This window comes from Carcharodon carcharias, chromosome 6, assembly GCF_017639515.1.
Source record: "Carcharodon carcharias isolate sCarCar2 chromosome 6, sCarCar2.pri, whole genome shotgun sequence".
Taxonomy (NCBI): Eukaryota; Metazoa; Chordata; class Chondrichthyes; order Lamniformes; family Lamnidae; genus Carcharodon; species Carcharodon carcharias.
Window position 1 is genome coordinate 155,969,278 of NC_054472.1, and position 15,998 is coordinate 155,985,275.

At 41.1% G+C, this 15,998-nt stretch overlaps 1 protein-coding gene across 7 annotated transcripts in view; it reads right to left on the reverse strand.

The window, feature by feature from the left end:
- LOC121278994 (zinc finger protein ZFAT-like) overlaps nucleotides 1–15,998 on the reverse strand; it is a 200,713-nt gene that overhangs the window by 44,653 nt on the left and 140,062 nt on the right. For 6 of the 7 annotated variants that reach the window (XR_005943310.1, XM_041189692.1, XM_041189688.1 and 3 more), the window contains 3 exons: nucleotides 15,392–15,565; nucleotides 7,154–7,242; nucleotides 2,893–3,031 (listed from right to left, as the gene is read on the reverse strand). Coding sequence is in view for 6 of the 7 variants with exons in the window: in XM_041189692.1 (XP_041045626.1) it covers nucleotides 2,893–3,031; nucleotides 7,154–7,242; nucleotides 15,392–15,565 (402 nt within the window). In the remaining variant the exon portion in view is untranslated. The remainder of the gene's footprint in view (nucleotides 1–2,892; nucleotides 3,032–7,153; nucleotides 7,243–15,391; nucleotides 15,566–15,998) is intronic. The other variant, XM_041189691.1, reaches the window with a different exon arrangement.

Here is a 15,998-nt window from a genome sequence, read left to right on the forward strand (position 1 = left end):
AGCCCCTGTGCTGCCTCTGAAATGTTTCCAAGGGGCATTGAGCCCAATTCCCATTTCACCCCGCCCCATCCCTGGAAAAAAAACCCTACCATCCAAGGCAGTTTTCCACAGGTTGGGTTTGCGGAGTTGGGAATTGTCCCAAATCTGTGCTCCTGACCTGGGAGTGAAGATTTAGGCCTTGGTGTGGGACGGAATAAGGGCAATAGAGTTTTCGATGAGTTCAAGTTTATGGAGAGTGGAGGATGGGAGACCAGAGTCCAGGTAAGCACTGAAATAGTTGAGTCTGGAAGTGACAAAAGCATGGATGCGAGTTCAAACAGTGGATGAGGTCCGGCAAGTTGGACACGGGTGATGTTACAAAGGTGGACATAACAATCTCTTCAGTTGAGAGGATATAGGTCAGAAAGTCAGCTCAGCATGGAACAGAATGTCACAATTGTGAATGGTTTCATTCAACAACATCAACAGCATATATTTGTTTAGTGCCTTTAACATAATAAAATATCCCAAGGTCCTTCACAGGAATGTTATAAAATTATGACTCTGAGCCACCTAAAGAGGTATTATGTCAGGTGACTAAAAATTGGTCCAAGAGATAGGTCTTAATGAGCGTTGTAAAGGAGGAAAGCAAGGTAGAGAGGCCGGGAGTGTAGGGAAGGTATTCCAGAGCTTAGCCTGCTTAACTGAAGGCTTGGTCACCAATGATGGAGTGATTAAAATCAGGAATGCACAAGAGGTCAGAATAAGAGGAATGTAGATATCTCAGAGGGTTATGGGTGAGGAAGAGATTACATAAGTAGGATGGGTTAAGGCCAAAGGGATTTGAAAACAAATATGAGAATTTTAAAATCAAGATGTTGCTTGATTGGAAGCCTATACAGGTCAACGAGCATAGTGGTGAGTGTGGAATGGACTTGGTTTGAATTAAGACATAAGCAGCAGAATTTTGGATGACCTCAAGTTTACAAAGGGTAGAACGTGGGCGACCAGCTTGGAATGCATTGGAATAATCAAGTCTAGAGGTAACAGAGATATGAATCTGGGCTTCAACAGCAGATAAGCGAAAACCGGGGCAAAGTCGGTCAATATTACTGAGGGGAAATAGGTGGACTTGGTGATGGCACGAATGTGAGGTCAGAAGCTCATTTTGAACACAAGTGTGACACCAATGTTCATCCTGAGTCACTAGTAGAGGACGGGGTTAGAATGAAGGGTGCTGAGTTCATGGCATGGGCTAAAGATGATGGCTTTGGTCTTACCAATGTTTAGCTGGAGAAAACTGTAGTTCATCCAAGATTGAACGCCAGAGAATCAATCAGACAATGCTGAGGCAATGGACAGGTAGAAACAAATGGCGGAGTGATACATCTGGCATCTATTGCCACCTTCCCCACAGTCCCATCTACAGTAACAGTTTACATTTGCATGGCTCTTTACATGTGCATTTAACATTAGGAGGGCAAAGCTGTGAATGCTGAGAAGACCAGGAAAAGAGAAACATTAAATACAAGTGAAATGAGGGGTCCTGATGATGCTGATAAAAAGAGGAAAGAACTGAGCAGGGAATTACAAGGAGTATGTGGCTGTCGACGGTAGAGCAAGAGGGAGTGAGGGAAGCCTGATGTCAGAGGAATGAAGAGTGCATAGGGGAAGCTGTCAAGGGACTTTAAAGTGTGGATGAAGTCAACTTTCCAGGGATGGAGATTGCAGACAAAATAATATTTGAGGTAGGGATAATTTGTCAGGTGGAAGTATTTTGATGCAGGTTCCATATATAAAATAATTACATGTCTACTTTCTCCACAGAAAATGACTGACCTGCTGAGCATTTCTAGCATTTTCTATTTAGATTTGGATTTCCAGCATCTGTAGTTTTTTTATTCTTTTATGAAAATACAATGTGTATCATGCTAGTCAGCTGAACCTTCTAAATAGCAATGTGCATCTGAGAAAACTGCTAAGGCACCACAGAAATGTTTCAGATAGTAAATTATTTCTGGAGTGTAAATGTGGCAGCTGTTTTTCAACATAGCAAGATGCCATCAATAGCAATGAGATCAACGTTTTTGATTATGCTGGTTGAGGGAGAAACATGGCTGGAATACCAGGAGAATTCCCTGTTGCTGAAAAATTAGTAAAGAATTTAATACCTGCCCAAACTGAGGCTTTGGTTTAACATCTCAATTAAAGGACAGCATGCTGACCAATCCAGCAATCCTTCAATACTGTACTGGTGTATTAGTCCAAATAATGGAGTCTGTAGAGCAGGCTGGCTTAGTTGGTTAAGAGTGTGGTGCTTCATAACACTGCCAGTGTTGGTTCAATCCCTGTACTAGCTGAGTTCATTCAGAGAGATCACAGGAGATGTGTGGCGAGCTTTGATTAGCAACTCTTGGACAACCAAGGACACTAAATCAAGAGAGTGAGAGAAAGAAAATGGAGTCCACAATCATCCAACTCAGAGGTAGCAAAGCTAAAAACTGATGCCAGCGCAAAGACCCAAGCAATAGATCATGAAGAGACAATGGCAAAAATACATCTTGCTGTTATACATTCAATTGATATTGAGTTGAAATGACTCCACCTTCTTAATGCTACCAGGCAAGCCAAATTTCTCCATCAATATTGAAGGATACTATCAGATGGAGAAATATAGAGACTAGGAAATGCAAATAGAGACCATAAGAAAATGGAAAATGACCAGAATGGCTAGAAGAACCAAACAGAAGCTGAAAAATCCTTGGATGTTAGCGCAGCCAGGACTTAATAGAGAAATGAAAGTGAGGACGAATTGGCACTCTATGTGGAACTTCAATTTTACTAAGAAAGGTGATTCAGTAATCAACTTTACTGTAAACTGCATGCAGTATTTCAAAGCAAAGCTCTTAATACCTTGTTGCGTCACACTTTCCTGAGCTAGCACACCAGTCCCAGCATTGACATATTCATCATTGGGGTGTTTCTTGTGGTAATGTCTCTTCAGTGATCCAGCCATGTTACAGGAATAGTGGCACAGCGCACATCGGAAAGGCTGAAGTGAATAAGGAGAATATAACTAGTAACAGCAACCAGACCAATAACACAGAAACAACAAATAGGATAGCAGCAGCATCCAAATCAACAACAAGGATAGCAGCAACATCTACACCAACAATAGAGATATTAGTAAGATCTGCACCAAGAACAGGGATAGCAGCAACATCTACGCTGACAATACGGATAGCAACAGCTACACCAACAATAGGACTAGCAGCAACATACACAACAATAGCAGTGATGGCAGTAGCAACCGCAAAAAAACAAAAACTGCATCAGGAATCCCAAAGGTTGCAACAATCAGAAAGCAATCACAAGCTAACCACAACAACTAGCAACCATGATAATCAAGTAGTATCCACAACAGAAACAGCCACCCATCCATGTCCAACAGGAACCAAGAAATCATCAAAAAATTTGATGGAGAAAACTATCAGGCTAGAAAACAAAACACTAACAGCAACTAAACAATACTGCAATCTAACCAGACCAATGGTGGCCAAATCAGCAACAGCATCAAGCAATAAGGTAAATGGCCTAGTCTACCAAATATGGGTACTCTGTAGCTTAATGTAGCATACTTAATACTGCATCTATCCATTGCCTGGATACAGCAGAGGGAAGAAAATCAGGCCCCTAGTCTTCAAACTCACTCACTGGGCTGGATTTTGGCTACTGAGGTAGGTTGGGAAAGTTTTCTGACTCACTGGACCTGCCTCGGTAAAAAGCGCCCTAAAACGTGATTTGCATTGGGGATGTGGGTAGGAAAAGCTGTGGATAGTGTCAGGCCTGCAGACCCTGGAAACAGAGTCTAGGCAACCAAGGGGGATGGGCGAGTGCCAAGGCAGGCTGGTTAGGAAGCCTGCCTCGGTTATCTGTGACTTTATCCTAGTTGTTTTAGAAGTTGTTAAGACATTCTAGCCTCGTCCCTCACCTACCTCCCATGACGCCTCATATCCTCAAAACTAACTCAATGCCAACTCACACCACCCCCCCCCCCCCACCCAACCCTCAAGGCCCCTCAAACCCTTCATGCCAAATCAGACCTCCCATCCAGCTCCTCATACACTTCATGCCACCTCCACTCTCCCAGTATCCACCATGGGCAGATCTCAGTAGCCATGTGGAAATGAAATTTTTTTTTTAACAATTTAATACAGGTCTCACTCCTACACATTTGATAGCCAAAAAAAAACATTCACAAAACCCATTCAAAGCTTTTAAATTTCAAGTGGTTAATATCTTATAAAAACAAACTTCTATTCAGACCCCACATCAAAGGCAAGTAATCCTTAATCTTTAATCTGCCAATCAAACTTAACTCAGAATTTCCTGTTGAGTTGATTGTAGCTTTTGAAATTCAGCCAAGCATTTATAATTATGTAATAATAGCCCTTTGGAAATGTCAATGAAGAGCTCTGTTGAAAGTGCACGAGTAAACCTAATGATTTTTTTCTAACCTATGCCTGTCAATCAAAGCATTCCAGCAGAGGGTTTTATAAAATCTCATTGACAGCTGCAGTATGTTTTTCTTTAAGTTTAAAGAGCAGGTTATTTAAAAAAACTTCAGATCATGACAGTCATACATATCTTATCTGCCCTTCAAGATTGTTTAAGTTTATTCCATCAATTAATGACTCCTAAACTGTGGGTTAAGACACTTGCAACAGCGAAAATGGGGTCTGCTTGAACTTTGCAGAGTTCAAATGGCCCTGATGAGTTCAAGTTTCCTTCCTGTGTGAATTATGCCCTTTCCCCTGCCAGCAAAAATTAGATCTGTCAGAAATGGGGGCAAGACTTCTGCATCCGGATCCCACACACCATTTTTAAAGGCCTGCAGAGTCTTCCCGACTCTATAAATATCTGGCCTGTTCTAATTCTCTGCATCTCCCTCCCTCCCAATTGAAACACTATTTTATTAATAGTGGCACTCTGCTGAACTTTGTTCCTTTTACATTCCAATTATGGCATGCTACAAGCTGTTCCTCTTCCTAGAATCTTGCTGTTTGACATCAAAATGTAAAAGACCATCTGGGCCAAGAACTGGTGCTGCACAGGTGGGGTAACCTCAAGGGGGAAGCATGAGTCTGGCTCAAAATTGTGCCTCAGGTCTCAGTGCAATAAGTTTGTTGTGCTGCTGGTGCCAGTTTTTTCTCCACAGGCTAACTCGCTCATCTCACAAAGCATATTTTGGTTCACTTGTCTCATCAACAATGACCCTCAGATAAGTGGTTCCAAAATTGGGTTTTGTTGCATTCCAATTTACACTTGTACTAATGTACAATTTCTATCCTCTATTCTAATTCATATTTTCCTAAAAGTGCAAAATCATTAAAGTCCTTACAACCTTCAATCTCTCCGTTATCCTTTGGTTCTATTTTAACTGAGGTATGGCATCACCGAACTATTGCTTCCTGATTTATCATATTTTGTCTCTTACTCTTTTCAACCTTTAGTGTTTCTTGCATTATGAGACTTGATTGCCTGGGGCTGTGTTTTCCCACCAGAAGTGATCCACGTCACGTTCCCGCAGCTGCTGCTATCCTGTCAGGAGGTGGGATTTTATCAGGTCAGGGTCTTTTTGATCCCAGAGATGGTGTGCTACACAATTAGTGGCCTGCATGGTGGGAATGGAGGCAGGACACCAGGGAAGTGGGCCATGTTCTGGCTGAATCAGTAGCCATTGCTGTGCATGCTGTTTGTGTGTGGCGATAAACAAATGAGAAGATCTTCAGTGGTCAGGGCAAATGGAGAGCTGGGACCCAGGATAGGATAGGGAAAGGTTGATTACTAAGATTTCATTACTGCTCAGTACTTTTTTGATCAAATCATCAGCTTTTGCATTAAATGAAACGGTTTCAGTGCTGCTGCCCCTGTTCACACCTGTTGCAGCTGGACAGCTTCAGAGAAATCCTAGGGGATGGCCACCACCACGAATATAAATATATTTTTTAGTCTTAATAATGGCTTTGCTTAATCTGAAATTTTATTAATTCATATACAATGCAATGCTGGCTTGGCCTAAATAGCCAAGTGGTTATGGTACTGGGTTTGTAACCCTAAGATCAAGAGTTCATATCTCACAATGGCAAAACTATCAAGAGTTCAAATCTCACACTGGCAAACTATGAAACAATGTAACTTCATCTGAAACAGATGGAAACGGGTTTGTACTCAAAAGAGTTACAATGCAATGCTGGTCCAACACAGGGCAGAGTTCAGACATTATATCCAATCAGGCTTCTTTGGCTAATGACCTTGCAGTCAGAAGATGATCTCCCAATGAGCTCTCTAATGATCTCAAGCCACCCAATTAACAAGGCAGGTGACTTCACTTTCTTGCCTGGTCCCCCTGCTCTCCCCTCACGCCGTCCTCAGAAAAATCAGTTGGGAACGGAGGTAGCAGATTGGCATGTGGCCTGTGCCAATTTTTTTTGCAGTCCTGCCTCCGTTCCTTCCCGATTTGAGATGGTAAAATTCCAGCCCTCATTTCTGCTAACTGTAACAGCAATCATTACATCAAGGGTTGCAGCAACAAGTGCAACATTATAGACTGTACTGTGTCATCTTCATAGGAGGTATGCCCCACATCCTAGTGTCACTCCCCTTTAGTTGAGGGCCATAAACCAATATCTTGCTTCAGCGCTATTGTCAGGAATGACACTGTTCTGAGGAGCAATTGAACAGAGGTCTGTGGCATAGCAAGCTCCTGATTTTAATCATGCTATAGTGAGTTGTTGCTGAGGACTCATGGGCTTCCCCATGAGAAGAGAAAGCACACTAACAGGACCATTTAGCCCTCCTCGACTTGCTTCTTGGAAACTGAAAAGCATTCTTTTTCAGAGAGCGGAACACCCAATCCCAGTTCAGCTCAGTCAACACTTCATAACAAGTGAGATTTCCCAACTTAAAATCATGATATAACTTCTTTCACAATTTCCTTATCAGTCACCAATAATGCTGCCCATTAACCACTGGGCATAAGAGTCATGATTCTACAACCTGACTGATAACCTTAGTTAGATTCCTGATAACAGCCTTCACTGGAAGTAATGCCAAACCATCAATGTTTATATAAGTGTCTTATGAGATTTTATTCCAGGCAAATAATTCTTGCCTTGAATGCAGCATGCTGCTCCATATGCCGAAGGAGGTTTGGCTTTTGCGCGGCGGTGTAGTCACACACTGTACATTTATATTGTTTACCTGCAGGACAAGAAAACAACTTGTGTGAGGAAGGAAATAATATCATCAATAATTTATGTAGTGAAGGTGCCTCTTGTAAAATTTCTTGTAATTGATGCTCATTTTCTCATCAATGAAATGAAAGCAATTTGAGGGGTGGCTTCTAGGCCACTACAAACTTGGTTACTGAAACCCATCAGACGCCCCAACAATGAAGCTTAACAGCACTACAATAAATGCCATATAACAGGCCATTGACATTTAGATGCTTTGACAGATCTGAAAGTGCTCTTCAGTGTGCACCAGTCAACTTCTCCACAATGGTCGTGGGTTGTTGGTTCTGCATAACTGCAATAACAAAAGCGATGCTTGGACCTGAAGGAGGAACAAGGCAAAGAGCTCAGGTCCTCCTCCAACGATTTGAAGAAGGAAGAGGAAAAAGGAGAGAGTGATAATGAGGGAAATGAATCCCCAGCTGCTCACATTGTTGCCTGGAAAGCCCTAATCATTGGTAGGTTCATTTGGATTCTCTCTCTCTTATCTCTCCAGTTTCTGTGGGAGTTCACAAACTACGAGCTGTTGCTAACATGCTTATAAGTCAGCTCATTGTCATCAGCCATTACAGCAGCTTCTCTTACCTTAAAATCTTTACGGTCTTCCAGGTGGACCTTACTCTCAAAAGGACATTATTTTTAAATTCTTCTGATACCATCAACTCTCTGAAGTTTTCAAAATCTTGTTCAACCTATTTTGAATTATTTCACGGAATGTGGAGGGATAAGAGATTGAATCAAAGTGAAAAGAATGCTCTGAGGGAGTAAACAGACTCTCCTCAGAATAATAACAGAGACAGTCTGGAGACTAAGGTTGATTCAAGGGTACTGACATCTTATTTTTGTCATAAAGAAGTCACCTAAAGGTGGAATGCTGGAAATGAAAAGTTAAGACTGTAGCATTTGTAAGATTGCAAAGTATTCCTCCAGAAGTTACTGTTCCAGTGGGCAAGGCTGATTGCAAACCTATAGCTTTTCCTGTATTCACCACTAGGGGAGGCAGGGTGCAGGAAATTATGGAAGATTTCTGTTTAAAGGTGAAGTGTCCTCATGCTTGTCTGGTGAGACAGGTGGGCAAGTTATTATTCTTAGAGACACAGAAGTCAGCACAATCACTGACGTTGGCAGGTGACGGGACTTTCCCTGCAGTAAATTCACTAAATTGTCACAATGATGTGGTGTGTGCATATGTGATATTAATCTCTAATTTCATCAGCTGATCAAATATATATTGAACTGCTTTAAAAGAACTTTTAAAAGCAAGTACAGGCACTGACATAAGATGGCTGCTACAGATCACCTGGTATTCCGAATTGGCCAGTTTCTGGAAATTTCCAACGTGAGTTACAATTAAGGCATGCCAAGGCATCCTCCTAGGGAATTTCATATCTGCTGATGTCAAGAACTGCTTCAAAAGATGAACTGAAACTGTAGGGCTCTTACCATTTGCATCTATAAAGCTACTTTTCAGGCAGAGACAGGAAGCCTACTGCGACAATAGCTATAGGGAAGGTGTCCTTGCTATATCATCAAGATGAAGGATGGATCATTCAGGAGTTAATAGCTGGGACATTACAGAATCTAGTCACCTAGGCCATAAAATAATAGCCACGGTCTATCCAGGCACAAGCTAATCAATTACCTTCTGAAATCATTATGGGAAGAGATCATGTGACTAGAATAACCATTTTGTAACATCCTTTATTACAACATCCAAGCCACTAAGGAGGAGTCTGGAAGAAATCTGCCAATGGAGCATTAACCATTTCTCTCTCCCTTCTCCCTCTCAAGTTCAAGACCCTATCTCTATTACAGTTTGAAATCCAGCACAGAGATAGGGAATTTTCAAATGAAAGGAACATCAGAGGCAAAAGTCATCAATTTTTTAAAAAAGAGACTGTTTCCAGAAATTGAAGTTTATATTGGCTTCAACTCTACTGAAATTTCAAGATCATTGTGGAAATATTCTGCCACAGCCACATATACCAGCAAAGGGTTCAAACAGCGAATTCTCTATTTTTGCTTTTTATCATTGAATTTTAGTTTGGCTAAAAAGTAATCTCCTATTGTATAACTTGTTATTCTGCATGCATGTGCACACGTTGCAAAGGTTGGGATGTGGGTTTATCTTTTTAAATATCTTTACATCTTTACTTGGGTGACTTGGCAGCTCAAGAAAATAAAACTAACTCAAGAACGCCTGTCAGGCTGGTTTCTTTACAATCAGCACATAAACGGTTAAACACAGACATTGAATCAATACCTTCATCCTTATAAATTCAGAAAATAATCCTGTTATGGTCAGGCCTGGAGTGGCAGAATAGGTGAGTTACTTCACCCCTCCTCACGTGGTCGTAAGAAAAATATATTAATATAGGGTATTGATGGAAGTTGCTTAACCAGTTCCTTTGTATGTTAGTTTCAAGTGTGGTTTACTTTTCAGTCCTGTAAGTTACCTTTGATAGTATAATTTTTTTTTATTACGAAACTAACTAGCCAGGGATAAAGGATTGCCATTTCCAGTGGTTTTGGCATATTCTGTTGAAGCTGTGGAAACTGAAGCTGTGCAGGGAAATCGAATAAAAGAATCAATTGTCTCCTCTAAACCTGCTGGAAAATTACTGTTTCAACTAAAGCTGTGTCTAAAGGATCAGAAACCCAAACTGCTAATGTTGAAAAGACAGTGGAGCATTAGAATGAAAACAAAGAGTTAATGCAGTCGGAGTCCAGGGGCGGAATCTTTGCCCTCCTCTGTGGCGAGTTTGTTGGAAGAGGCGCGGTTAATGGGTTGGAGAAACTGCCGTCTTCCCGTCTCCACCCCGATTAAGTCCGTGGTGGGAAGGCTTGAGGATGGCCTTTCCACCCTGCCACTAATTGAGGCCCTTAAGTGTGTAATTAATGCCTACTTAAGGGCTTCATTCTTCCACCGCTGGTATTAACCCAGTGGAGGATGGGGAGGCTCACAAGGCTGGGATAGCTTATTTGCTTACAGACTCCCAAGGTGGTCCATCCTTCAAAGGCACTCAATAGTGACATGGTGCTGTAAAGGTAATGTCACTGGGCTAGTAATCCAGAGGCCCAGTCTAACGCTCTTTAGCATAAGTAATCTGCCATCCTTACCTCCTCCGGCCTACATGTGACTCCAGACACACAGCAATATGGTTCACTCTTAACTGCCCTTTGAAATGGCCTTGCAAGCCACTCAATTCAAGGGCAATTAGGGATGGGCAACAATGCTGGACATACCAGTGACAGGCTTAATCGCGGGACTTGGCATTGATAAAGGGGGCTTGCTGAAAGCCACTTCCTCCCTCCTCCCCATCACTCACCTGTGCCTGGGTCCCTCCTCAATCCAATTGAATGGATGTTGTACCACCTACAGCCATTGCCACCCTGGTGGCCCTGCTAAGTGCAGGTGCTAATTGGTAGCAGTTCTCAATAGATGGAATTTCCACCCCCTTAATCCCAGGGAAAGGTGCACATCTGGCCTGTCAAGTGTCTGAGTGGCACAAGATGTGGTGTGCCTTCCTGAGAAGAGTCAGCACGAGAGTCTCGCTGGCTCTCCAGATGGCGGCCGAGACCCCTGTCATCTCCACAAGAATCCGCCCAAGATAGAGCTGTCTGAATTAAACATGCAGACCAAATGTGAACAAGGTGTTACAGAACATCTAATAGCAATACTCAAAGCTAATGATGAAACAAAGAAGAGAAATGCTTTGAAATAGAATGGCTCAGTTGCATCCCATGACAACACCATAGAGCTTTGAGAAAGATACGTGTTCTTGAATGTAAATTAAAACTACAAAATGATGAAATAGTTCTTCTTGCTAGAAAAGAACTAGACAAAGCTTGAACTGAATGAGAAGATGAAAGCAAAAAGAAATTAAAAGATTTTGTGAACTAGCTAGAAAGGAGTATGAAACCTTTTTGGCTGATGATTGACATAACTTTAACAAGTTCTTAAAGCAGCTAAAGAGAATTTTACTTGACAAAAAAAAACTGTTTCCCCAAAAGGAAATCTCCTGGAAAAGAACAATGAAGGATTAAATCATGAGAACAAATTTCAAGATAAAAGTGAATTCAAACAGGATGAGGTGAATTCAATTGTCCTGCATCATCATTTGGATCTGTGGCTGGTTGAGACTTCCTTTATAGATTTTGATATTCAAAAACATGCAGACATGTACGAAAAGGAAAATCAAGAATTAAAACCTGAACAGAGTCATTCAGAGTCTGTTTTAAAAAGTGAAACCCTGACAACGCTATAGTGTCTGACTTTAAAGAGGAACAAAAAAAATCGTTGAATCCAGAAAGTAAGAAGCACTATGACGGGATTTTTTTGTGTTAGTCACCAAACAGAATGGTGAGAATGGATTCTCTGTTTGAAGAGATGGAACTTGTAGAGATTTGAAGACCAAGGAGTTGTCAGGAGGTGCCTTGCTGCTGATGATACTGAGTAAAGGAACTTTAAAAGGGACACTGGTATGGCAGGGGGAAGAGAGACTGTTGATTAGCCAGGAGTAGTTTGGACATTTATCTGCAAGCCTAAATATCTGCTTAGAGATCGGCTTAATGTATAAATGTGGCGTAAAATATTTTTTGGTTGTGTTAATGGGAGACATTTTTTTTGTATTTTAGTGTAGTATTTGCCTACTAAGTAATGTTTAGTCAATGTTGGTTTTAGTTTGTTTGTTACAGCAAGTCTTAATCGTGGAATCCTGTTGCGCGATTCTTTCCGTTGGTCGCTGGGAATTTCTTATTTATTTTTAAAAGTTGTTGGTTTCCAAGGCAAGAGAGAAAAGTTATGCAAAAGAATAATATTTGCCTGAGCTAAATAAAGAACAAAAACTTAACAACACAGCATTTTCTCAGCCATCCATGTACACACCCTTGCGCAACTACTAACCCTTAGTCCTTTTTATTCTGCTATCCTACATGGTGCAACCTGTGTGACTTCAGCAGAGATAAGAGGAAGGCTACTCAAATCCCTGTTTTCATTGTGCTTTCTGCACTGAATCTAGGAGTGTGGCACCACAATCCTGCTGTTGCCCTCCTCTGCTACCTCCAACTACATCTTCTTTGTGTCAGCGGTGGGGTTCTTCCTCATGAAGATTGGGAATAGTACCCATTTCTGATTTCTCTAAGCTCCCAGCAGCACATCCAGAGTGGCATCACCTAAACATGGCACAGACTTTGGAATTTATTCAGCCACTTCATTTTATTTTTCTCCCAATTCCAAACTCCTTTAGTTTGTATGCTTGGAGTGTCCTTTCAAACACCAGAGCTGAGATTGTGTCACGTGGGTCTACATCATGACCGCTGCTGTTTATTGAACTGGAAAATCAGGAAGTAAAACGATGATGAGGTGGCTGAGTTAAAAAGCCACTGACAGACAAGTTGCTCTTAGAGCCCAGTTTTACGCCCACATCCTGCACTCCCACTAAGTTGCAAAATAGAAACATATTTAGGAATCTGAAGCAATTATATGGATTGAGTAAAGACTAAGAAGAGATTGATTAGGTTAATCAGGATATTCTACATACTACCTAATGGTGGAATTGAAGTGAAGGAATAAATATGTAACCAAATCTATGAATAATAATTACGGGAGATTTCAACTACCCCTAAGAAAACTGGTAAGAAGAGGTGTGTAAAGGGGAAAAGGGAATGGCGATTTTACATTACATCCTGGACTTCTTTCTTACCCAGTAAGAAAGAAGTCCAGTAAAGGAGTAATCACTGTCAGATCTAGTAATGGGAAATGAACTAGAACAGATAAGAGAAATGAGCTTAGGAAACCATCTAGTGAGCACAACATAATAAGGTTTAAAATAATGGTTCAGGAAAGACCAAAGCAATAGACTGGCAATGGATCGGCAAAAAAAAAAAATAATTTTGAGGGAATCAGGGTGGAACCAGGGACTAGGGAAGACTAACCACAAAAAATATTAAAGAAATAGAGCTCTGGGAAATATTTGAAAAGAAATATATTCTACTAAAAAAAAGAACAAACTAACCAATAATGAAAAACCATGACAGCAAGCAATTTAAAAATTATGTAAGAGCTTTTGAAAATAAATACGGGTCCCTTAGAGGATATGATAAAGAAATTACAATGAGGAATAAGGAAATGGCAGTGGTGTTAAACAGATATGACTTAGATGAAGAGACTGAGAGTAATATATTCAAGCTTGTTAGTGATACAAACTCAAGTGGAATTAAGCTGTGAGGAGAACACAAAGAGGCTGAAGAGATACAGACAAATTAAGAGAGTGAGCAACAAAGTGAAAGGTAGAGTATAATGTGAAGAAATGTGAGGTTATTCACTTTGGTAGTAAGAGCAGAAAAGCATAGCTAAAAACAGAAAATGCTGGAACACTCAGCAGGTCTGATAGCATCTGTGGAGAGAGAAACAGAGTTAACGTTTCGAGTCTGTATGACTTCTTCAGAGCAGAAAAGCAGAGCATTTTTTAAAAGGTGCGAAACTTCTAAATGTTGCTGTTCAGAGAGACTTGGGTGCATTCTTACAAGGAACGCAGAAAACTAGCGTGCAGGTGCAGCAAGTAATTAAGGCAGCAAATGACATGTTGGCCTTTATTACAAGGGATGGAAGTACAATGATAAGGAAATCTTGCTACAATTGCACAGGACTTTGGTGAGATCATATCAAGACTACTGTATGCAGTATTGGTATTCATATCTAAGGTAGGATGTACTATTTGGAAACAGTACAATGAAGGTTCACTAGATTGGTTCCTGGAATGAGAGGATTGTCCTATAATGAGAGGCTGAGCAAATTGAGCCTATAATCTCTGGAGTTTAGAAGGATGAGACGTGATCTCATTGAAGCATTCAAGATTCTGAAGATTCCAGTTCACCTTCTATCATTCTGGTAGTTGTGAGGTACAATGACAATGAAGTTGCTGACTAATAACAGCAATTAATCTTTATCATTTAGTCTAAAAAAGATCCAGAAATGAAGCTAGCGAGTGTACTTTATAAACGTTAGGAACACAAGTAGACCATTCAGCCCCCACCAGAGGAAATAGGTTGTCTGTATTTATTCTGTTGAAGTCCACGCTTGGTTCCTAAGTATTTCTGGGGTGTTTCTTGTGTCTTCTACTGTGAAGTCATCTAACAACATAAGAAATAGGAACAGGAGGGGACCATACAGCTCCTCAATAGCTCAGTCATTCAATGTAATCATGGCTGATCTCCTGCTTCAGCGCCAATTTCCCATCTACTGCCCATATCCCTTGATTTCCCAAGAGACAAAATATCTCTCTCACTAAGTTCTAAATATATTCAATGATGGGGCATCCACAACCTTGGGGCAGACAATTCCAGATTCATAACCCTTTGAGTGAAGAGTTTCTCCTCATCTCAGTCCTAAGTACTTGACCCTTTATCCTGAGACTATGTGTTTTAGATTCCCTAGCCAGGGGAAGCAACCTATGTCCGCCTATTCAACAGAGGTGCTGAAGAACACTTTTCAGTTTCAAGAACACATGCATGAGGCACAAGTAGTAGGGTTAGAAATTGATATGCACTGAACCCATCATTCACTCTTTAAAAGGTGTAGACTGCCAATCTAGCAGTGTTGATGGCTTGTGTCTAATCTTCCCCAGTGATTTTTTTCAATCATCCTGGTTGGATGCCTAAAACATGCAGTAAACTGTTTACATTTAAATTAAGGGCCTAACACCTGTTGAAGGATCTCAATGAGAAATTAGTCGCTGGTAAGAGGAGCAGGCATAAGGATTCGTCAGCAGACCCATGGGTCTCAACTCCAGGTGAGTTTAAAAACAAAAATCCCTCCTCTTTGGTCATACTGAGGGCCAGTTTTGAAGTCCAACATTGATGTCTTAGCTTGGAGGAGCTGCCTGTGCTGGCACAACCATCGCTGGCAACTCACATTAAGTATACTAACCAAGCCAAAAGACCAATTTCCATCTCTCCCCTGGCCTCTCGGTTCATTGGAGGGCATAATATCCAAATCAAGGAACTTTTGGTTGCCGAACAATGTTGCGTTTGAGCACTCAAGACAACTTGGAAGGGTCATTGCTGAATTGGAGAAAGATAGAGAATATCGGATTCTACTGTATGACATTACTTACCATCAGCGGTGTGCAACAGCTTATGACTCTTGAGGCTGCCTTTCGATTTGAACTTCTTTCCACACAAGTCACAGAGGTGTGTCTTCTCAGTGCTGTGACGATTCATGTGGGCTCTAAGGTTGCTCTTGCTGCGTGTGGCATACTCACAAACTGAACACTTGAACGGCTTTACTCCTGGAAACAAGAGGAACATTTGCCACGCAAAGAGAAATATATAATTCAGATTTTCTATATTTATTCACGTGCACACCACATTACCACAGTAAACCCTCACTTAAAGTTGTGGTTGGGTTCCTGAAAATTGTGACTTTAAGTGAATCACAGGTTCCCAGAGGAATCAATGTTAAAACCAGGATTAGGTTCCTTCGGACACTTCTCACCCAGAAAAACCAATGTACAAGTTGAAATGCTGTACCATTTGTATGCAGCACTGTGCATTTCTAACTGAAATAACTTGCAAACTAAATTACATCACTAAATATAAAAGAAATACAATTAAAGTCTTTTAAAAAATTATAGTACTCACCTTAGTGCAGTACTTTCAGATTGACCAGGCTCCACCTATTGGCAGAAGTTGGTGGGTGCAGGAGTCGGCAAGGCTGAGAGT